The 22,661-nt window shown below is 43.0% G+C and overlaps 2 protein-coding genes across 2 annotated transcripts; both read right to left on the bottom strand.

The window, feature by feature from the left end:
• Positions 1-693: 693 nt before the first annotated feature.
• LOC139914226 (uncharacterized) lies at positions 694-11,197 on the bottom strand. Its single transcript, XM_078287432.1, has 4 exons — positions 10,893-11,197; positions 5,632-6,861; positions 2,381-2,455; positions 694-2,136 (listed from the first exon to the last, which is right to left on the bottom strand). The coding sequence occupies exons 1-3, from the start codon at positions 10,978-10,980 to the stop codon at positions 2,385-2,387; spliced, it is 1,389 nt and encodes a 462-aa protein (XP_078143558.1). The 5' UTR covers positions 10,981-11,197; the 3' UTR covers positions 694-2,136; positions 2,381-2,384.
• Positions 11,198-11,880: 683 nt separating this feature from the next.
• Positions 11,881-22,661, bottom strand: LOC139914185 (matrilin-2-like). Its single transcript, XM_071902426.2, has 12 exons — positions 22,535-22,661; positions 21,748-22,320; positions 21,500-21,622; positions 20,815-20,937; positions 19,763-19,885; positions 18,570-18,692; positions 17,764-17,886; positions 16,823-16,945; positions 16,061-16,471; positions 15,713-15,865; positions 14,731-14,823; positions 11,881-12,156 (listed from the first exon to the last, which is right to left on the bottom strand). Exons 1-12 carry the CDS (start codon positions 22,659-22,661, stop codon positions 12,101-12,103), a joined length of 2,151 nt encoding a protein of 716 aa, XP_071758527.2. The 3' UTR covers positions 11,881-12,100.

Below are 22,661 nucleotides of genomic sequence, written 5' to 3'. Positions count from 1 at the left end.
AGTTACCTGGTAGCTAACTAACATTAGCCAATGCTAGCATATCATTAGCTAACCTTACTCATTACTATTTTGAACTTCCCCTGTTTCCATAGGAAGTGAAGGTGGTGAGGTAGGACACTGTAAATGGCTGTGCAGTGGATGAATATCTGTTAGCTAGCTAACTACCGATGCGACTCATTGTGCGGATAATTATTATCTGTTGAACTGAAGTTATGGTCGGTTTTGTTTTCTTTTCTGGTATTTTAGATGATGATAGGCTTGTTCAGTTGCCACAATATTCAGCGTTTGATTTATATATGGGTTTTGTAGTGCAAAACCTTCTGTTGTCATGTAATGTATTGCAAAACACTCTCTAGTGTGTGCCCATCCGTTCGTGTGTGTGTTTATGTGCACATGTGTAAGACTTGACGGGTAGGTTGTTTGCACAGGGCTGTTCTTGTGTGTGCTATGAGATCCTCAACATAATGTATGCTAAAGAGTTAGCATGGCGCACCACAGCCAAAGATCTATCGGGCACACATGGATGATGCTGTACTATACTGTAACAGGAAAGCTGACCATGGGCCAATCTCCCAAAAATGTGTGTATTGGTATTGGTGTTTTCTTTTAACCACAAATTTTGCAACACAATGGTTGCAGAACCCCTGTGTGGTCCCCACATTAGTTTACAACACAAAAACAGTGCATGTGTTAATAGGTAAAACTTTATTCTGTACACTAAAAGGTTAGCGGCATCATAGACAGAGCTCAGAGGATGAATATATTACAGAAGAATAATCACTTGCAAGGACTTGCATAGATAAAAAGAGATATCAGACATCAAAACAGACATTTGACCCAACAACTTTCATCACATCTCACAGTTAAGCTAAAATCTTCTAAGAACTTTACACTTTTGTAACATAGAATGTAGAATGGTAAGTTAAATATTATGTTCACTTTTTCTCTGCTATTCTGCTGTGCATGTTGTATGTAATGCACTTAAACCATTTCCAATGTGCATATGACATCAGCATTGCCAGGCTCTGTGATGCCTTTGAGTTCACTGGTGGAAACTCCCTTATGAACAGGAAAAAGAAATCTTGTAAAATTCTGCCAGCTACAGCTGCAGCAAAATGGCTTCAACAGCAAGATGACATGTCAATAAATAAACCTGCATCCTCAACCTCTCAAAGGTTCAACATGTGTCATTATTAACCTTCTACACATGGTACATTTCTTCTTCCTTACACAAATCTTCAAAACACAAATCTATTTTATTCATGGTTCCTCCATGTAGCGCAACAAGGTTATAAGGGAAAAAAAGAGGAAAGAAGTTTTTAAAAAACATGCATGCGACTTACAATAGCTCTTATCAACATTGCACTGTACACTCCATCGCTATTACTCAACCCTTAGTACTGTCATTCCTATTGATTAAATAAACCTCATTAGCAAGGCTGTAATTAAAATGTCATGTGTAAACACAAAACAAAAATGTGGGATTATGACAGAATTTACACTCCAACAAATCTAAAATTTCCATCTATGTCAGAAAAATGTGATATTCTTCTGTCGCATTTAGGTGAAAAACATCAGATTTTAGCTGGCGGTGTGAATTTAGCCAACGTCTTCTTTACTCTTCCAGTTGGGTGTTACTATTACCGAGCTCTTTGCATCATTTCATTCACAGTTTTTATGTGTTTGGCTTGAATTCCTCATAATATAAGTAGTTGTGGATTTGTTGCAGGCAGCCTTCTTTACACAAAGCTCATTGATGAGAGAATTGACAATACAATCTCTGCAATTCACAGTATTGCATCCTAACCTAACCTATCTTAAGTGTGTTCATAGCACATACAGTACATACATGTATGTGTCTCCAGGCACTTAATTTCTCAGTAAAAAATTATATCAGGAAATAGGAGCAAATGTATTTACAAATGTAGGAAAAATCATGATCTTTCCTGAATAACAAGGTATTAAGGCACCATGGTGTGTGAGACTAGCCAGACATATTAATGTGTGTGTGGTGTTTGTTTTGTTGCTTTGTCTTGTTGTTCTCCAGTAGCCTTCACACTTGCATCTTTGGGTTTTTTTCATTATTTTGGTAGATCGATTCTGCAAAAGGTCCCAAATTCCCAGCAAATCCATTCTCTGAAAGAAAATAACAAAAGAGGAAGAACAGAATAAGACAATCCACATGTGTGATAAAATTACACTAGTCAAATCTTTTTTGGTACCTTGTTAATCAGTATTAGATTAGCTTTGTCAGAGTTAGCAAACATCAAATAATTGACCTTAAAGCCTTTTTCAATTTCCATCACAAAATCGTGACTGCAGCAAATAAAGTGAGTATGGTGAGTGATTGTGTCCAGCCGGCATCTTGTTCTGTTCTTACCAGTTCAATCCTCCTTTTTGGCTTGCTCACTCTCCGCTTCCTGAGAGGCCTCTGCTGCTGACACCACTGTCTCTGCTGCGCACGCACACACACACACACACACACACACACACACACACACACACACACACACAGGGAATCAATGCATGGCATTCCCATTCAAAACAACATGTTATATTCTAGTCATCCATGCTGAGGAGGCTCTGATCTCATGTGACACGTTAATGATGACTTTACCGTCACCAAACTTCAACAACCGCCACAACGCCCCACAGAGGGAAAGTCAAGAGTCAACATTCCTTTTTAACTACCAGGACATCTGGTTCTGCTGAACCGGTTTACAGTTTACTAGTGAATAGACCTCTGAACACACACACACACGCACACACACACACACACACACACACACAGTATACGGTCTGCCCTGCAAACAGCATATAGCCTCCAGAAAGAGCGAGAGAGTCTAAGAGAGTTATGCAATGCTTCTTCCTGACCAGACCAGTATTATGCACATGCTGCCTGGAGGGGCGTCTCTGCCCTAAAAGTACAGCATGTTCTTTGAATGTCAGGAATGGGGTGCAGACTGTATTGGAATTAATGGTCTCTGGCCTTACAGCAGGCAACTGACTGCTGGATGTCTAATTACCTGGCTGATCAATTATAAAAATGAGCACATCAAAGTTGTTCTCAAGAATAAAGTTTCACAAGTGTCATTCTCAAACCAACACTGGAGCATTTGTGATTAGAGCAGAATTCACTGTCTTGTAAGGGTTTGATATATCATTAAACTGTTCCCATAATCCAATAGAGCGCAATCAGCAGAGTGGGAGTTCCTTGGTTCGAGCAGGTTTTCTCTCTCAGTAAAGTCAACAGTCAAACATACACAGTGTACACTTCGGGTACCTCATCAAATTTAGCCCTGAACAAGAGATCTAATGTATTTTGTAATTGTAGAATTCCACATATTGTGGACATACATGTAAAATACTACTATATTTTCACATTAGGCCTGGTTTCAGTATTGTGGGAAAAGTGCATACATACATTGCATTGTTACAACATGTTACGAATGAGATAGAATAGATGCTACTGTGAGTGTAAAAATGTATGAGGATCTGGCAGGCATCCCACAGGACAGAATAGCAAGATATGCAGATATGCAGACATGCATCCTACATAACCAATGATGTGCATTTTAGTTTACCACATGCATTTGCATGGTGAGTGGAGGCCAGTCAGGCTTGTAGAGAAGTTACATTGTGTTATGTAATTCGAAACAACAGGGCATAATTATTATCTAGGCCATTCACAACAGAGCACAATAAGTGAGAGCTGCATGACTGGGGCTGTTGTGCTGACAACATGCTCTAGCTATAACCGACACACTCAAGAAGAGCCTTCACTTCTCAGTTTGAGTGTGTGTGGCTGCTTTCACTGTCCCTCACACTGCATCATCTGTTCAGCATCACGGCCCAACAATATCCATCCTGTTCATCCTGTCGACTCGAACCAATCACAGCAGCAGTTTGCGAGAGGAATCTATATGAAGGATTGTTCATTATAAGAATAATTGAATGGTTCACTGAGAGTTTGTCGTTGCTAGCCACGTGTGTTGGATACTCCCTTAGTAACCAATGGCAATGCCTTTGAGGGGGTGTGGTGCGGAATTGAGAATATCTAATATGGAATTAGACACCGTTAACAAACCAGAGAAAACTTAGGCCCTTTTCACTCTCTGGTTCCTCCCATCGGTTTAACTGTTCTTGAGAGGTCATCATTACGGCTGGTAAATATGAACCTAACCAAACGCTTACAAGTTATATTCTCACTGCCAAACCAACCCACCCACAACACCACAACACCAGCTGTCTACATCCCTCTTGCTGTTTACATTTGCTTAAGTTGTTGAAGAGGGCAATTCACTGCCCAGCCCCCATGGGAAGGTGGTACAGGGTAACATCTTCTGTCTTGATAATGTTCTTAACAGGGTCCTTAACAGGGTTACCCTCTGTGGGGGGTAAACCGTTCTGTTTTCTGTGGGGGGTAAACCATTCTGTTTTACCCCCCACAGGGGTGAGGCTAGGCTGAACCCTTCTCGGACCTCCAGGCTGATGTTCTTTACAGAATACCCAAAACTTTATACTGGTCCATCCTCCATAGGGTAGAAGTCAGGACGAACTTAGGATGAACTCCAATGCATCCTGTTACAGACCCAAGGGCCATAAAATCTGCAGGATTGTCCTAGACCATTTCAGGGTCCATAAATCCTCTGTTGATCAACTTGTCCTTTGAGTTAAAGGATAAGTCCCACTGCAGAGCCATTTGTTCTCCGTGAGATTCAACCCCGCCTCTTTACGGCAGGAGCGGCAGGAGGGACTTTGGTTCCATTTCCGATCACAGGAGCCACGACAGGGGCAACCTTGTGAAATGCTGTCTTTCTAAAGGACTCCAGCTAAATATCTTACTTCAGCCATCTGAGTGACAAGAAGGTGGTGATTCTAGGTGTTCTGACTTGTGAATGATCATTTATTGCTCCCCAGAATGTAAACAAGATCTTATCTATTTGCACATTGCTGAGTCTGTTCTCGTCAATCGTTCACTTCTTTCTGCTTGTTTGGACATGCTCAGTGCCTCCTTGATGCACCTAAGGCATGTTTGCATAGATGTCTCAGCTATTTCAGTCAGTGGCAGTGCTGGACTGCCTGACCCCCACCCAAAAAACGATCTGTCTTCCAAGCTGTCTATTGATCTGCCATGCTCTTTCTCATTCTTTCATGCACCATCAAGCATGGGTAGAGCCTCTATTTAAAGTCAAAATTAGCATGACAGGTTTTTCAAGAAACCATTCAATGAGTTCAATCTGGTAAATCACTGAGCTAGAAAACCTGTCATAAACTCTCTGGAGACTCACGTTGACAATGGTAGCTGCTGCTCATCTGGAACCCTAACATCATCACCCTGCAGCCGTTAATAGTTTATGAATACACGGAAGAAATGTGACCATACCACATTGCAGTGCATCTTTGTCACAAGTAGAATATAAATGACTAATTGCTGTAAATAGCTAAATATAGTATCTGTTCTGGGAATCTTTTTTACTTTACTTTTTTACTGCTATAATTCTACTAGAAAGATGAATAGAAACGGGCAGGGAGTTGTTTCTTTATTATAATATGAAAAGAAACAATGTGAAAGTCCTGACAGGGTAGGAGTGGGAGTAATATTGAGGTGTTAGTCATGCTGTTGCATACCTTCAGGTGTGGGTTCGGGGGCTGGGTTGGCAGCAGGGGCCGGTGCTGGGGCTGCTCCAGGGTCAGCTGGAGCTGGAGCCGCAGCTGCCTCTGTGGTGCTGGGTACTTCTGCTGGTGGGGCGGTCTCAGCAGGGGCCACAGGGGATTCTTTGGTCTCTTCAACAGCTGGCTGAGGCTCGGCTGGGGTCTCTACTGCGACTGCAGCTACAGGTGGGATCACTGGAACGGTCGCTGCAGCAATCTGTGCATCTATTACAGATGCAGCAGCCTCCACTGGTGCTGGTGCTTCAGCTGGTGCTGGTGCTTCAGCTGGTACTGGTGCTTCAGCTGGTACTGGTGCTTCAGATGGTACTGGTGCTTCAGCCGGTACTGGTGCTTCAGCTGTTACTGGTGCTTCAGCTGTTACTGGTGCTTCAGCTGGTACTGAGGCTTCAGCCGGTACTGGTGCTTCAGCTGTTACTGGTGCTTCAGCTGCTACTGAGGCTTCAGCTGCTACTGGTGCTTCAGGTACTGGTGCTTCAGCCGTTACTGTGGCTTCAGTCGGTACTGGTGCTTCAGCCGGTACTGAGGCTTCAGTCGGTACTGGTGCTTCAGCCAGTACTGAGGCTTCAGTCGGTACTGGTGCTTCAGCTGGTGCAGCATTTTCAACTGGGGGGGCAGCAACTTCAGCAGGGGCCTCAGCTGCCACAGCCGCTGCCTCTTCCACAACTGTTGGGGGTTCTGCCGGCGCTGCTGTAACAGGTTCAACGACAGGGGTAGCAACTTCAGGTGGGGCCTCAACTGGCACAGCGGCTGCCTCTCCCACAACAACAGGGGCCTCTGCCTGCACAGCTACAACAGGTTCAACAGCAGCCTCAACAACGGCTTCAACCTCAGGAGGGGCCTCAGCCACTACAGTTTCTATGGGAGCAACTTCCTCCACAGTGGGCATCGCTTCCACCACTGCTACAGCGGTCGCAGTGGTTTCTGCTGGGGCAACAGGAGCCTCTAGAGCTGGCTCTTTGGGGGCAACAGGTTCCGGCCCTGGCTCTGGCTCTGGTTGTGGTTCAGGAGCAGCCAGGAGGTCCTCCCCGGAGCCCAGATCCTCCTGGGCCTCTAGGGCCACCAGCACAGCCTCCGCCTCGTCATCGGCTCCCGGCTGGAGGTCGTCTGGTAAGGCGGTCTGCACAGGCAGCTGCATCTGGTCTTCGATGGTTTCTGCATCTTCGGCGATGAAGCCATTTCTGACCGCTGTTATTAGAGAGAGGAGTAAGAAGAAAAGGTTAATTAAAGATAACCTAGTTGTAGCTGGTTAAGCAAGCCTATAGTATTATTAGAGGAGTCTTTTCTCCATCTGGCTTACCACTGAGAATGATGGACAAAAAGAAGAAATGATTTAAAGATTAATTGGCAGTAGAAAATCTACCATTAGTCTCTTCAGCTAATGATGTTCTGTTAATCTGTAACACTGACTACAAGACAACACTGGGCAACAGGTAGAAACATTCAGGAAGGCTCCTCAAACTTGGTGGGGGGTCTGAAACTGTCTTTGAGCTAATCTATGAGTCGAGTGGTTTTGTTAATATGTTACGAAATTTGTCATGACAACACTTTTATCAACATACACACAATGCACCTAAACTATGACCCATTCGTATAAATAATATAAAAAAACATGCATACTCGAAAATTCATGAAGGGAATCATGGAGCACGTGAAACCATTACATACATTTCTCTACAGTATACTTGGCTGATTACAAATATGAATCCATTGAAAACTGATCTATTTCAGTCATAGATCAAGAGAGTGAAGTATTACATAAGTGTCTTCATAAATAATACATTCTTCCCTCATGTGACTGTGGAAAATATTATATAGATGTGGCATTAACACTACCGATGCACTAAATACATAAAACTGGTTCAGCAAAAATGAAGTTTAACTCAACATGGAAAACAGGAGAAACGATAACCAATAAGGCACGCACGAGAATGCATGCTAGAGAAAGCATCCTTTCATTTCCGCAGTTGAAAATATGATTTATTGAAAGCTGTATTTTGTCTCAGGCCCTGAGGGCAAGCAAGGCTCACACAGAGGAAATAAAATACATGTGAGGATGACTTCGCTGCTCCTCATGTTTGGACAGAAACTCCTGCTTTATTCCTATTCTTAGACCCCTATTCCTACACTCACTATAATTCTAGGTGTGAATAAGCCATCGGCCCTTGGGTATGAAACCATAACATATGAGGGACAATATAGTGTACTTGGATACTTCAACTCAAATGTCAGGTACTGCAATGCACACCTTCGGGATATCCATTATAGGACTCATAATAGCCTCACAGAAGCTTTGGATGTCCCTTATATCACAATGTTCTTTGTTATCTCAATAGTATTTCACGGCTAACTTCCTCACACAAACACTGGGTGCACATTGTTCACAAATGAGACAAACCAGGAGGATTCAGCTAGCTGAATGGGTGGATAGTTCGGACGCTGCGGCTTCCTGATTTTATTTGTCTGTCAGAAGCGGTAAAAAGCACAGGGAGTGATGGGTGGAAGGGAATGTGACGGCCTGGCACCCTGCATGAAACTGAGCCAATGGAAGAACAACCAACAAAGAAAAGGCATTAGGTGCAGCGAAATATTTCTCAACAGCCCAGATTTGAGTCAAGCTCCAGAGTGTAGAATTGTTGAGTGTTTTCTTAAATTATGTTATTCTGCAGCATTTCAGTCTTATGGTTGTTATGTAATTTTATAGGCCTGTGGAGAAAGAGCGAAAAATGCTGGTTTGGTGTAACTTATGGGAGGAGGTGCAGAAGGGTGGAGTGAGGGGTGACAGTTAACAGGGCCCATCTGGATCAAGTTACACTGCTCTCATGTAGTCCTGCAAAAGCTGAGATTACTATTACCAAAGGTTTTTTTGCCTCTGTGTTCAAATCAACAGTCCACACCATGGAATACCTTACAATGATTTCCTATTTTAAAACACACTCTCCTTGTAAAGATTTCTGACATTTCCTACTCCGGTTCTTCAAGCAACAATCTACATTTGCTATCTCTCCCCATCTATCACAGAGAATGAAAAGCTGTTGTCTGCATGGTTGGCTGGAGCTGGTGGTGAAAAGTGTGTGTGTGTGTGTGCGTGTGTGTGTGTGTGTGTGTGTGTGTGTGTGTGTGTGCGTGTGTGTGCGTGTGTGTGGGTGTGTGTGTGTTGGGGCCGAGACAGAGACAGCCTCTCTAGGCATGGATGACTCGTGTGTCAACATGATTTAGCAGCCAAAGATGACAGAGATCGCAGTCAAAACAGTGGCATGGCTGGCGAGGGCAGGACAGGGGGGGGGCAGGGGGCCCGAACAGGGGATGGGACCACTGGTGGCTTGGATGGCATACAGCTGGTGAAGAGACAGGCTGTATACTGTATAATTTAAACCTCCAGCTATTCACCAACATTACAGAATCCTGCCTGGGCAAAGAGTACAATAAGCGGTCTTATTAAGAGTGATGTAAGAGCCTGGAAAGGGACAGAGCTTCTCCAGGTGACCGTGGCTGGCTGAGCTGGAGACACAATGCCCTGACACAAACAACGCAAAATGACATAGTGCAAAGTTGGAAGCACTACACATGGTTACAGAGGAAGTACAGTATGATCCTGCTGCTTGTCAGTACTGTATGTTTTTGATGACATGGGGGGATGAGGGGATAACTAAACAATACTTGGTTAAGTCTTGGTCACTCACTCAAAAATTCCAGGCTAAATCCTTTCCCTATTCAAATCAAAGTGTCACCTTCACTTAAGCATAAATATCACATTCAAAGAGGAATACTTTCTAACAAGGGCATTGATTGTCTATTCAAAATCGCCTACTCAAGTGTATTCAAAGCCAACTTAAGACAAACTGTGTATGTGGTGAGGCACAGAGTAACGCAGTGAGCACACTGGGCAGCACACGCTGCACATGAAGCAATTGCATAATCCCTCTCAGCTGTGCCTGGCATGAAACAGCCATGTGGCGGCATGTCAGACTGACTCATGAATGGACAATCATGGTCTGTGTCAGGCATCTTGGGCAGCTATACAGGCTTAGACCATAGAGTCTATATGCAAAGCCAGACAAACCAAAGCAATTTTCCAGCTCCCCTCCTTCAAACAGAACACGACTACACATTTACATGCAAAACTGCTTCACAAAGGAAAGAGCCAGGCTTTGCTGTCCCATGCAGTGGAATGCTGGTGTAGCGCTAGAGGCTTTGGGTTCTTTCCAAGAGGGCATCAATCTTGTTCTCGCCTCTCCTCATCCACCTTTGCAACCCTACATCCATTGTTTGTGAGAGCCGTAAATGTCCAGAACAATTTGAAAACACGTTTGTGCTGTGGTTTATGGGGCACACATGCATGTGTACTTGGCAGAGGCCATAAGTCTAACTCACACAGACTTTTTGCGTAACCCTTTGCAAACAAACTTTGGAAACATATTGCTCATCGTATCATCTTCTGGGTTAAATATCCCAGTTGACCAACTGTAGAAAAGAAACCCTTCTGTGACTGTGAAAATAATCTTTAAAGTCCTGGCTCAGATTTCAGTGAACAGCAAGAAACAAGAAAATGGTAAAAGCAAAGCTGTGCCGTCTTGAATCGCAGCAAACAGGTTGGGTCAGAACTCTTGCCTTAGGCTGTAGAAGGAGAGCTAAACACTCCCTACTGGCTTTCACAGAGTGCTGCTGTATGAGCTGCATGCCGGCCTAGCTAAGGTATGCCAACTTAGGTTCAACTATAATGCCCAATTAGCTTTATGGAATGGGGAGAGGTAGAGAATTAAACATGATCATACAAGTCAGATCACTTCTCACGTCTCATTTCATCAATAAGTCATGCAGTGCAGTTTTCAGTTTTTGTCAAACACTGGCAGTGGATATTAGGCTTGAAATGACTGACTAAAGATCAATGACACCCAGTTATTGAGATCAGTGAGTAATGAATAAACATGATAAAAACTTTGTAATACTCTGCAGGAGGTAGCAGTCAGTTCAGCAGAGCACAGTGAGAAAGCACACAGTGTACCAGAACGACCGGCAGCAGTCACGCCTCCCTCTGCAAGACTTGACTGAAGGAAAATGGCACAGTCTTAAAGCAATTATACCCAGTGGAAATGTATAGATCATACTCCATGCTCACCAGTAACTAACAGCAAACAGAGACAGAGAGGTAAAGGATACTATTTAACTTTTAAACTGTTATGTTAAGCTGGTGGTCATACTTCCCTATCAATACTTACCCAGTGTTTCTCCATTGCTCTCCTCTGGCTTTGTACCTGGTCTTTTCTCCTGGTCAACAGTCTGTGCACTGGATGAGGAGCACCCCATTTTAAAAAAGAGTTGATTTCAGAAGATGCAGATAGTTGGAAAACTTTGAAACTATTATAGGAGTGAATCAATGTCCCGGTGCTCTCTGTTAGAAAAGACAGAGACTGGCTGGTGGTGAAAACATGGACAGCTCTTCGGTTCCTAAGAGTAGCTGGGCACCATTATCTCCCCTTGTCTGCCTATGTGTCTGTGCATGGCCTGCTGCCCTCTTGCCCCAGACAACGCTCTGCTGTGAGCAGCTAAGCAGTGCAGGCACTACTGGTGAATGTTCTCTGACCGCCTCCCACTCACTCTACACATTCAGGAGGAGGAGGCAAGTGTGTCTGTGTGTGTCCTCCTCCCCCACTGGAAACGATCCACCACCTTGTGGTAATATGTGGGGTAGTGCATGTAATCATCATGCATTTCCATGATTTAGTTTTCATAAAATGAGAGGTAAAATGATCAAATAAATGCTGGATCATTTTTGATGATAAGTCTTGTTTGTGTTGTAGCAGCTGCTAGTCCCAGAAAACCTTTTGGTTGTTACTTTAGTCTGAACAGAGCAAGAACGTTTTTCAAAGGTGAAAAGTGTCAGATATTGATGTGTCATACTTGCTGATGTGGTCTCAGATTTGATATGTTGACAAATTAAAGCCTTGCACTACTAACACAACATTGTACATTTCCCTTTAGAGTGTTGGACTTAACTTAATAACTTAGATAAAAAGTATGAGTAGAGTATGCTCTTTGACTGAACAGTTTTCATTTGGAGATGAACTTTGCTGCAATCATCATAAAGCCTAATAAAAACATTCCATTCTGTAAACTGGAAGTATGAAAACTTTATTTTTCAATGTACAAAGTGTTATTACTTTGATTTGTCATTACATAACAAAGTAGCTTTGCAGTGACCTGCCATATAAATGTTCTGTTTTAATACCTCCATTTGGCAAAGATACAATTTTAATATCTCTTTCCATTTATACAAAAAGACAATGTGATGTATACAATACTGTATAAACAGCAGTTTCAGTAGAAAGCATTGCATATGTTTCAGTGTAGCTGGATTAGAGGAAGCCCTCGAAGGCTAAGCTGCAGGTTAGAGGAGACACAGAAGAGAGAAGGTCGAGTCTGTTCTTCATTTGTGCACGAGTTGATTCTCGAGTGTCTCCAGCTTCTTGGACATAGCTTCAAGTAGGCATGTTAAAGAAAGTCTCAGAAATCCAAATAAACACACCGTAACACACCAAGCACTGGGATTTCTTTGCAAAGGCCTGTCTTATCTTAAAGCGATATTTTATGTTAGTAGAGAATTTACATTTTGAACAGGCACACCTTGATATGAGTTCATGAATAGTCAAATTTTGACACTATTATCTATGGGAGGCGCTTTCCCCTTTCTTGAAAAGTAAGTCAAACAAAAGAGAGTAAAATGTATTATCATGGTCACATTACACACATTACACACATCCAATTCATATTTTCTTTCTGGAATATGTTTTGAACTCCCAAAGTACAAACAGCTGATTAAATGCCCCACCAGAGAAGGCAAAATCCTGGACCACTGCTACAGCACCATCAAGGATGCATACCAGGCAACCATCCGTGCCCCACGTGGTCTCAGATGCTATAGCAGACCCCATACTTCCAAACCGGCTTAACACCTTTTACTCAAGATTTGAAAAACAAAGGACTTCCACTCCACCCCCCCCCCCCCCCTCCCCCAGCCCAGACACAGCCATTCTGCCTGCCCCCCCCTGCCCCCTCACCCCTCACAGTTCTCACCTCCACTGCACCTACAACCCCTTCCCCCCCACCTCCTCCTATCACCATCACCAACCATCAAGTCAGCCGGATACTCAGGAAACAAAAGATCAGAAAGGCAGCAGGCCCAGATCGGATCTCACCAGCAACACTCAGGCACTGTGCTGAGCAGCTTTCTCCCATCCCTGCTGATCTCTTCAGTCCCTGGTCCAGTGTGCTGTGCCTGCTGGCCTCAAAACATCTGTCATCATCCAGGTGCCCAAAAAACAGAGGATCTCTTGCCTGAATGACTACAGACCGGTCGCCCTAACCTCTGTTGTCATGAAGTGCTTTGAGAGACTCATCCTGCACTACCTCAAAACCATGACTGATGCCCTCCAGGACCCCCTGCAGTTTGCATATAGAGCTAACAAGTCTGTAGGTGATGACATCAACTTGGCTCTACACCACACACTGCAGCACCTGGAAGGCCCTCACACCTACACCTGTATCTTGTTTGTAGACTTTAGCTCTCCCTGACCTACTCCTGGATAAATTGAGGCAGCTCAATGTCCCCCTCCCCCTTTGTCTGTCATCGGATCCACGACTTCCTCACCAACAGGAGACAGTATGTCAGGGTGGGAGACCACATCTCAGACCCCCTCTTCCTCAGCACTGGCGCTCCACAGGGCTGTGTGCTCTCTCCCTTGCTCTACTCACTTTACATCAATGGCTGCACTTCCAACAGCAAATCCGTTAAACTTCTTAAGTTTGCGGACGACACCACCCTGATTGGTCTCATCTCAGAGGGTGACAAGTCCACATACAGGGAGGAAACAAGTCGACTGGTGTCATGGTGTGGAGCCAACAACCTGGAGCTGCTGGTCCAGTTCTACACAGCCATAATAGAATCAGTGATCACATCCTCCATCTCAGTCTGGTTCGGCTCTGCATCATCGCACTCTGAGCGAAAACTACAGCGCATTGTGCGATGTGCAGAGAAAATCATTGGCTGCCCATTCCCCCCCCCCCCCCTCACAGAACTGTACTAGTCCAGGATGAGGAAGAGGACAGGGAAAATCATGGCAGACCCCTCACACCCCGGACACTCTCTCTTCCAGCGCTTCCCCTGTCAGCAGAGAGCGAGACTCAGATCTCTTAAGACTCGGACTAACTGTCACCTGAACAGCTTCTTCCCCCAGGCCATAATCCTTACAAATAAAGACCCCTCCTTCCTCCCCCCTCTGTCCAGTTGCCCTCTTGCACTTTAACTGTTTCATCACTGATCATATAATGAAAATGTACATTTTTCTATTTTTTACATTTCTCTATTTTTCTTTTATTATTCTTATTTGTCTTTATGTTGACACCTGCACCAAGAGAAATTCCTTGTACATTGTACTTGGCGAATAAAAGTTTCTGATTCTGATTCTGATTCAAAATCAAAACAAGTGAGTCACATCACTACTGATGCCCAGAGTCAGAATTATCAGTAATTGCCTGCTGATGAACTCTAAAAGATGAAAATGTTGTTTCTTAAGTGAAATATCACTTGAAATTTCTCTACATTTTATAGGACCTAATAATCCATTTATGGTTACATCCTGTGTTATTTTCCAGAGTGGTTCAAGGGTAAAAAGGACAACACAGAGGCCAGTCAACACATGAATAATTTTTGGGCTTATCAGCACTGCTGGTAGCTTCACAAGCACAGCACAGCAGTCCTGCTCTGGAAAAGCAAAAATCCACACCGAAACTGTAATCACATCTTCACATATGTTTTTCTTTTGATCTTGAACAGCTAAATATACAGTATACTTGGGAACATGAGCAAAAATCAGAAACATTATCTGGTTTAATGCAGCTAGTCAATGAGCTGCAACGGAGCAGCTCCAGTCTTTTGTCACGCAAGTTATCATGTTTGAAGAATGCTTTGGCAGAAACTGATCTGCCCAAGATTACTGGAATCTTATCTTGAATTATAATGTAATTTTAGGGTGGATTAGGCCCTTCATGAAAGGATATTATTCTGTGTCAATTTCTTCAGCTTGTCTGTGACTTGGTTCTGAAACATGATCACATTCTCGCACTGGCACATCTCTCCATCAGATGGCTTATCTGTGGGGAGAGAAAGAATGAGATGAAATGCCTTCCTGTCCTTGGATCTGTTTCTTTCTCATCTCCTCTCAGTGAAGAGGAATTGAGATGACCTTCCCTATAGGTTCTCCTTTCCACCCCTCCCTGCAGGTAATTTAATGTACATTACTGAGATGCAGTCCCTGTGTTAGAAGTGGGCATGATTGCAGAGCAGCTGAAGCAATCACTGCTAACATCAAATAGATCCCAGTGTCCTGATCAGATCACTGTGCATCACAGCAGCAGCAGGGGGCAGTAATGCATCACTTTACTGGAGTGTTTCACTGTACACTTCAACTGTATGAGCAGTGTGATTGGTGAGATGATTTGACCTGTAGTGTGATTACAGATGAACCGGGTGGTGCTGCAGGATAATGACTTTTACCAGGAACAGCACCAACAGGTCTATCAGTAATGTGACATGCCTTCTGTTTCATCAGCAGTAATCAAATTCTCCTTGGGTTCAAGTGAAAGAGAGCACTTTAAACCTCTTGCAGTACAATTCTATGGGAAACAGTGGATATTTTCTCTTGATACATAACATCCTCTCATCACTATATCACTAAAATACTTACCAGGCGGTCCATCAAGAGACATTTGCTGACATTCAGGCATAGGAGAAAATAATTCTGACACACAGAGAAGAACAGTTGAAAGATGAGTGTTTTCCTCTGTGTTTCTTTCAGCCTGCACTATGTTCAGTGACAATAACAGATACATTTTCCTTTAATAGAATAGTTAGATTCATATATTTGTAATTAATTAGTGCAATTTTGTTTCAGATTGTCATGTAATGGAGACGTCACTGATTGGTGTGTTGGAGCTTCTTTGTGTTTGCTTGACAAACTTAATTCAGTCATGCATGGAGTACCTCTACATATCCTTGACTTCAGCCTGTTTGCAATTTCTCCCATTTTCTCAAAATCCTCAGCATAATACAGGTGTTTATCATCAGGCTCCGAAGCTATTTCCCTCAGCTCCTGTTCAATAGCTTTGCCAACGCCCAAGGCGTATATTGTGACTCCTGAAAGTGACGGAAAACATATGAGGAGAAACCATCATTAGAAAGAAGTAAACGGACTTTGATTCAATTCTGTACAGCAAATTGTCATCCTTCTATGTGATAGCAACACAATAACAACCTTGTGATTAGGAATAAAAAGGAAACACATGATAAGAGAGTTTGGACAGTGCCAAATATGAAATGAACCAACTGTACCAGCATTCTTTGCCTTGTTGGCCCATTCAGAAACGTCATCCTGCGATCGTCCGTCAGTGAACACAATGCTCACACGTGGGATGTTTGCCCTGGCGCCTTCCTTGGCTGAAAAGCTGAACTCAAACATGTGGCGGAGGGCCGACCCGGTCATGGAGCCTCTCCCCATGTACTGCATCCGGGCCACAGCCTGCTTGATGTGCTGAGCTGTGGTGTACTGGCCCAGGGTGAACTCCGTGCGGACTTTGGTGGAGTACTGAAGGAGTCCAACGTGTGTGCCTGTTCTGGAGATGTCCAGCGAGTCCACAATGCCGCTGACAAACTGCTTGACCAGCTCAAAGTTGGCAGAGCCGAGACTCTTAGAGCCGTCGATCACAAAAAACAGATCCATGACTCCATCCCCACACTCTGGCTCTGTCACAAACATGGACACATTATACAGAAATCCATTCTATCCTATTACTTTTGATGCTGCAACAACCCAATTTCCAATCAAAAAAGTTTTGTCTTTATGTCTTTATGTGTTCTACTGTATACTGTTTCTATGGAGCATACTGTATTACATCTGCACAATTAAAAAAAAAAAGTTCCCAGGTACAGCTGAGCTGACACACTTTACGGTTAGTTTTGAAATTAAAGTTGTTCTTTTAATCAGATTGATACTTCTCAGTCTAGAATAAGACTTGATATCAGTTCAGATCAGCTGAGTGATGTTGAGCAGAGAGCAGAGAAAGAGCCTACATCAAAAGAAGGTGGAGATCATACTTTTGCATCTCTTGCCATCCTCATCCAGCATGAATCCTTCAAAACACCTGCAGATGTAGGAGTCAGCGGTGCTGACACACTGGTGCTCACAGCCATGGTCCACTGTCTGGCAGAGATCCAGACCTGTGAGTTTAGTTGTTGGGACAAGGATGAGTATTATGTAGTTAAATGGTGTTCAGATGGCTTATTTATCCTATTTGAGGTGAGAGTTTTATGAAAGAGAGATGTCAAAATGACATTCCTGTTTGGCATAGAGGGATAAACAGGGAATATGTTCAGTTCCGGTTGAAACAATTGTTTGACAATCTTAAATAATGGATATTTGTATTCTCAAGTGCAAGCTATTGTAACAGTTCTCTGTCATGTTCATCAACATTATAAACAACAAGTGCTGCTTATTTAATGAGAAAAGGGTATACATGTGCAGAACAAACCCAAATAACTATCATGGTGAATATAAACACAGAATATTCCCTTTAATCCTGTTGGCGGAAAAAAATAGAATTTCTAGTGAGCATTGGGATTAACACTGACCTCATAACAAGGTCAAAATTCATTCAAAATTATGTAACATGTAAATACGAGGATGTCACAGAAACATTTGAGAACATGCTGATGAAAGATTATACTCTGAACTTAGGTCACTTTGCTTCATATGAATAGCAAATCTGACATTTTTATGCCGTCAAAAGTGTGGCTGTTAATCTTGTTTCTTCACTCCTCTTCAGTATAATATGGATTTTAAAAGATGAATATCAGAAATAAGATCAAAACAAACTTTTGATTATGTGTTTTTTTTTTGCCTCCACATTGAATCAATGACAACAGCAAAAAGAAGCAAAACTCTATCTCTTCAAAACATTCAGCAGTTGAATATCCACATCATATCCTTCAATTGCACTTTACTAAAGATTTATCATGATTTATCAGTTGAGACTTACTCTTGCATGTTTTCCCATCAGGTCTGAGTGTGTAACCTTTTCTGCATTTACACACACAGGAGTTTGCTGTGTTCATAAACTCCTGCTCACAGCCGTGTTTCCCATCAGCACAGTGGTCAACCTCTGCAGGGAATAATAGTCAGTTAGTCAGAGCAGTTACAGTAAGCATTACTTGGAAATATAAGCTGTTAAAGATAACTGATTGCTTAAAATTGTGATCGGTAACGCAATCCAATGGATTACCCTGAGTCTGTAATGTAATCAAATTTTTCAGTTCTTTCCTTTTGGATCAACTCATCTCCAAAACATGTCAAATGTGGAGTTAAACAGATGTATTCTAATTTACAAGCTGTAATTTGAATTCCATTATCTACAGCTGTGATTGTTTTCTGAGTAATCATCTATCACCAGGTAATCATATCTTTAATATGGACTCTGGGGGCTATTTTTCAATAATTGTAATGGGATTTCAGTCTCTTGTTTTTTCTAAAAAGATTACTGTTACACATAATAAGCTGCTCCCCTGCCTTTGTTGAAATTGGTTAAAGTCATTGAACAATGAGTTTACGCTGGTCAACAAGCTTATATCATTTGCTTATAATAGTCCAGTTTCCTGGTAACATGTTTAATCTCTCCTGGACGAATAAATGATGTTTAGACCATAATGCAACTTGTCAAAGAAACCATCAAAGTACTATTAACTGCTGGCCACTCTGAACCATAGAAGGGTTTACCACCAACAATAGTGAAATAAATGAATCGCTTTTGCACCTTGATTAAATTATTCAAAAGCAGTTGAGACTTACTCTTGCATGTTTTCCCATCAGGTCTGAGTGTGTAACCTTTTCTGCATTTACACACACAGGAGTCTGCTGTGTTCATGAACTCCTGCTCACAGCCGTGTTTCCCATCAGCACAGTGGTCAACCTCTGTAAGGCATTAGTTGAAAAAGAGTACAGGGTACAGACAAAACATATAGAAAAAAACAGAGTTTACACTGAGTTTAAACACTTCAGGGTATGAGCTACATAATGATATTTCAGGGTAATATCTTGATGCCAAGAACTGTATTATTCAGCATAAATAGAACAGCAACTCCAAGCATAAACATCAAGAATGTGATTAAAGTATGTATCCATGTTAGTCATTGTGCATAAGGAAAGTACTGATATGTGTGAGAATGTTGAGTATGATTTGAAATTTAGCTGAATTCATAAACAAGGAACAGAATTTAAACAGATTTTTTCCCTTAAGTTTTTGACAATGCTTCATTGATCAAAAGGACTCAATCAAAGTCTTAATGTATCACACATCACCAATGAAAGAACTGCTAACAAACACGGCTATAATATCTCTATCTCTATCTCTATTCAGATGTCAACAGGAGGTAAATTATATGACTGATGGATAGTGGATAAAATGGAGATATATATTCTCTTTACATTTGAGCCTTCTCATTAGGTTATACCTGCATTATAGTAATTTTAACAAGATTACAGAGTGTTTGCAATAAACCAGCAGCCAAACAAACATAAAACCAAGTTTAGCTGAAGCCTATGTTTGGTTTTATAATCAATTAAACTGTTTTAAATGTCACAGATCCTGAACATAGCTAGATTTGGATTTGTTGTTCCATTACATGTTCATGAAGAGGTGTAGCAGATATTATAAGGTGAAGAGATGTACAGAAACAAGTGTGTAGTAGACAATAAAAATGTAGTCATATTGGGTAGCTCACACCTCTCCTCTAAAGATGACGTAAGGTCTGAACATGCAGTGCTGTGCTGGTTTAAAACATGTTTGCTTAAGCAAAAGATTTTGCTGTTCTCAGTGTCTGCCTTGTCTAATTTTATATTCTTCTGTACTCAGTAGCTCCCGGTTGTGAGTGCGTGCAAATGCGTGTAACCTTCCCTCAACCTGCAACTCTTTGCTTGGCTGTGGTATAAAAGAATGTGTTTTTCAGTCATTTCACCTGATTAAAAAGGATAAAAGAACTTACTGCTGCAGGTCTTGCCATCCAGATTGAGAACGTAGCCCTTCTTACACCTGCAGATGTAGGACTGTGGAGTGCTGACACAGTCATGCTCACAGCCATGGTTCCCCAGGTCACAGTAGTCTATTCCTGAGGGGGTGAATTTCATATTAGTGCAGTACTGCTGCTGCTACTAGTACTACTACTAGTACTGCTGCTACTACTACTACTCCTACTACTACTGCAGTTGTCTGTATGCATAAGGCCTGTAAGAAGCTAATCTAAGATCACTGACTGGATCCCACAACACATATACTTTAAAATAAAAAGAAAGAAAATGTATTGGACAAAAAGAGTCCAAGAGTCCAAGAGTGCAAGAGTGGAATGAGTAATAATTCTAAGGTTATTTGAAAAGTTGAGAGTTGAAAATGAAACAAAGAGTTGAAAATAAAACAAATCTCTGTTCATGGACTTTATAGACTGCATCATTCAGCCAAAATCTCGCAAAGACTCCTGTAATTTGAGAAAGAATAAAATGATTTATATTGTTCCTTTAATCCAATAGCGGTGGTGTAGAGGTGCAGAGCTGTGAACCAAAGGCGGGAAAGATCAAACCACCTCAGTCTTGTTTTGATTCGGCGGTACTATGACACCCTGGATACACCTCCGCATTTCAACAGCTGCTAGGATGATTGCAAAAGCACACTTCCTTCAGGAAATCTCCCCCACTTTACTCTCTGCTAACATTCACCAGAGGAGCAGGAGACACATTTTCCAGGAGGGGCATCACTGGTCACAAGATTGGCCAAGATTGGCCAAATGCTGTATCTCATTTGGACTGGTTCAGGGGATTAGATCCCAATTTATCCATGAAGCAATCTTACACTAAAAGAGGATGGAGCTGTATAAGAAAATATCCATGCATGTATGTGACTGATATTTTTGTTTAGTGTTTGACTGTCAAATATGTGGAAATACAGAATGCAGTAAAATTAAAGAGAGAAGAGGAAGGTTGGGTTGAGGGAAGGGAAAAATGTGGGGGAGACGAAGGCATAGTGAAGTAAGAGAGGTGTTATTACTGCTGCATGTCTGCAGGTCTGTGTTGAGCTGGTACCCTGGGCGGCAGCGACACTCGTAGCCATCAGGCAGGTTGGCACAGATGTGGGCACAGCCGTGGTCCACCACAGCACACATATCCTCAGCTACAGAGTAACATGGAGAGTGTTTAACCATAGAAATCCAATCTAAAAATGTTGCTATCTACAATGGACTTTGCAGAATTAAATCACTGGCAGGGGATCTGAATGACAGAGGGTGCACTCTGTTGCTTTAGAACAGGGATACAAATCTAGTGTAATCTGGGTTTGAGACCCCCCTAATGCCCCTGATGCTACACCCGCATCACACCATCTGTACGACCAGGCCTGCTTGTCTATGAGGTTTACTAATACTCATTGCAACCTAATGATGCCAGTGGCAAAACAGATGCAAGAAGTTTAGCACAGAGAATTAATGGTGCAAGGAGTAAAAACATATTTTAAAATCTCATTCAGGAGTTTTGTATGTTTCTTCTGTATTCTCAACATTTTTCAGTGATTTTGATATTTGAGTGGAGTGGAGCTGCTCAGTAGGCCGACAGTAGAAGACTGTGGTTGTACTGGGCAGCTCCCAGTGTGAATGTGTGTGAAGAGCTGCTGAGTCAACTTTCCCTGGATAAATAAATGTTTCAAAAAACAGTGGATCAGAGAAAAGGAGTTCCTTCACCTTTACATGTCTTGCCATCAGGGTTGAGGGTGAAGCCTTTCCTACACTTGCACCTGTAGGAGGCCGGGGTGCTCACACAGATATGCTGGCACTGATGGTCCGCCACCTCGCACATGTCTGAACCTAATGCATGCACACACACACAGTATTGGAATAGAAATAGAAAGAAGAGCAAATGGGAAAGAGAGATGTGGTCAGCATAATGTCAAAGGAAAGATTCATCATTCCTTCTCACTGCTTCCACTCACCTCCACACAGTTTGGACTGGAACACCGAGATGAGGGTCTCTATCTGGCTGAAGTTGGCCACCAGGTACACATGCTCAGAGTGCGGCTCGCTCCCTATGGCCTTCAGCGTGTTCATATCCACCCTGCCCACTCCAATAGCGAAGATCTGGATGCCCGCCTGCCTCGCCTGAGCCGCGATCTCCTCCACCGTGTCCTGAGGCCGGCCGTCCGTCACGATCATAGCGATGCGCGGGATGTGCAGCTTGGCCGGCCGCGCTCCCTCTGCCTCGGTGAAGGCCGTCTCCATGGTGTACTCGATGGCCAGGCCGGTCATGGTCCCTGTGGCCAGGTGCTCCATGTTCCTCACCGCCTGCTCCACCTCGGCCTTGGTGCTGTAGGTGCTGAGGGAGAACTCGCTCTGGACCACGCTGCCGTACTGCAGCAGGCCGACCCGCGTCGCATCAGGACCCACCTCCAGGAACTGCAGCAGGTTAACGATGAAGGTCTTGACCTTCTCGTAGTCGTTGGGGCGGATGCTGCGGGAGCTGTCGATGACGAAGAAGAAGTCCAGCGGGACGCCTTTGCAGGGGTTTTCTATGATCAAAGACAATATGAAGGTAGTTTGTGATCTGAATGCCAAAGAGTGTAAATTTAGAGCTCAATTTAGAGCTGAACGTAGTCTAAAGTACTGGAGGAAATTCACCCCAGAGCTTCTTCAAGTGTATTTGCATCTGTCCTTTATCTGTATGTATATTGGTGCAGGCAGAAAGAGAGACAGTCAGATGGAAAAACAGACATACACACTCACCCACTGTGCTGGTTTGGACAGTGGACACATTTCGCCCTCTGGATGCGATGGGCCTGGGACGCCGGCGGTCCATGAGAACTGCGTCACAGCACAACAGGCAGAAGAGGCCGAGGGCCAGGGACCTCAT

This window comes from Centroberyx gerrardi, chromosome 12 (genome assembly GCF_048128805.1).
Source record: "Centroberyx gerrardi isolate f3 chromosome 12, fCenGer3.hap1.cur.20231027, whole genome shotgun sequence".
In the NCBI taxonomy this organism is placed as follows: domain Eukaryota; kingdom Metazoa; phylum Chordata; class Actinopteri; order Beryciformes; family Berycidae; genus Centroberyx; species Centroberyx gerrardi.
This window is presented reverse-complemented; position numbering and strand designations above follow the sequence as displayed.

Excerpts from the sequence above, each read along its gene's own strand:
- LOC139914185 (XM_071902426.2), bottom strand. The coding sequence starts at position 22,661 with ATGAGGTCCCTGGCCCTCGGCCTCTTCTGCCTGTTGTGCTGTGACGCA. Across the intron at positions 20,938-21,499 it reads TGATGGCAAGACATGTAAAG|CTGAGGATATGTGTGCTGTG; the intron begins GTGAAGGAACTC and ends GTTACTCTGTAG. Across the intron at positions 17,887-18,569 it reads TGATGGGAAAACATGCAAGA|AGGTTGACCACTGTGCTGAT; the intron begins GTAAGTCTCAAC and ends TATTCCCTGCAG.
- LOC139914226 (XM_078287432.1), bottom strand. The coding sequence starts at position 10,980 with ATGGGGTGCTCCTCATCCAGTGCACAGACTGTTGACCAGGAGAAAAGA. Across the intron at positions 6,862-10,892 it reads GAGCAATGGAGAAACACTGG|CGGTCAGAAATGGCTTCATC; the intron begins GTAAGTATTGAT and ends CTCTAATAACAG. Across the intron at positions 2,456-5,631 it reads CCCCGAACCCACACCTGAAG|CAGAGACAGTGGTGTCAGCA; the intron begins GTATGCAACAGC and ends GTGCGTGCGCAG.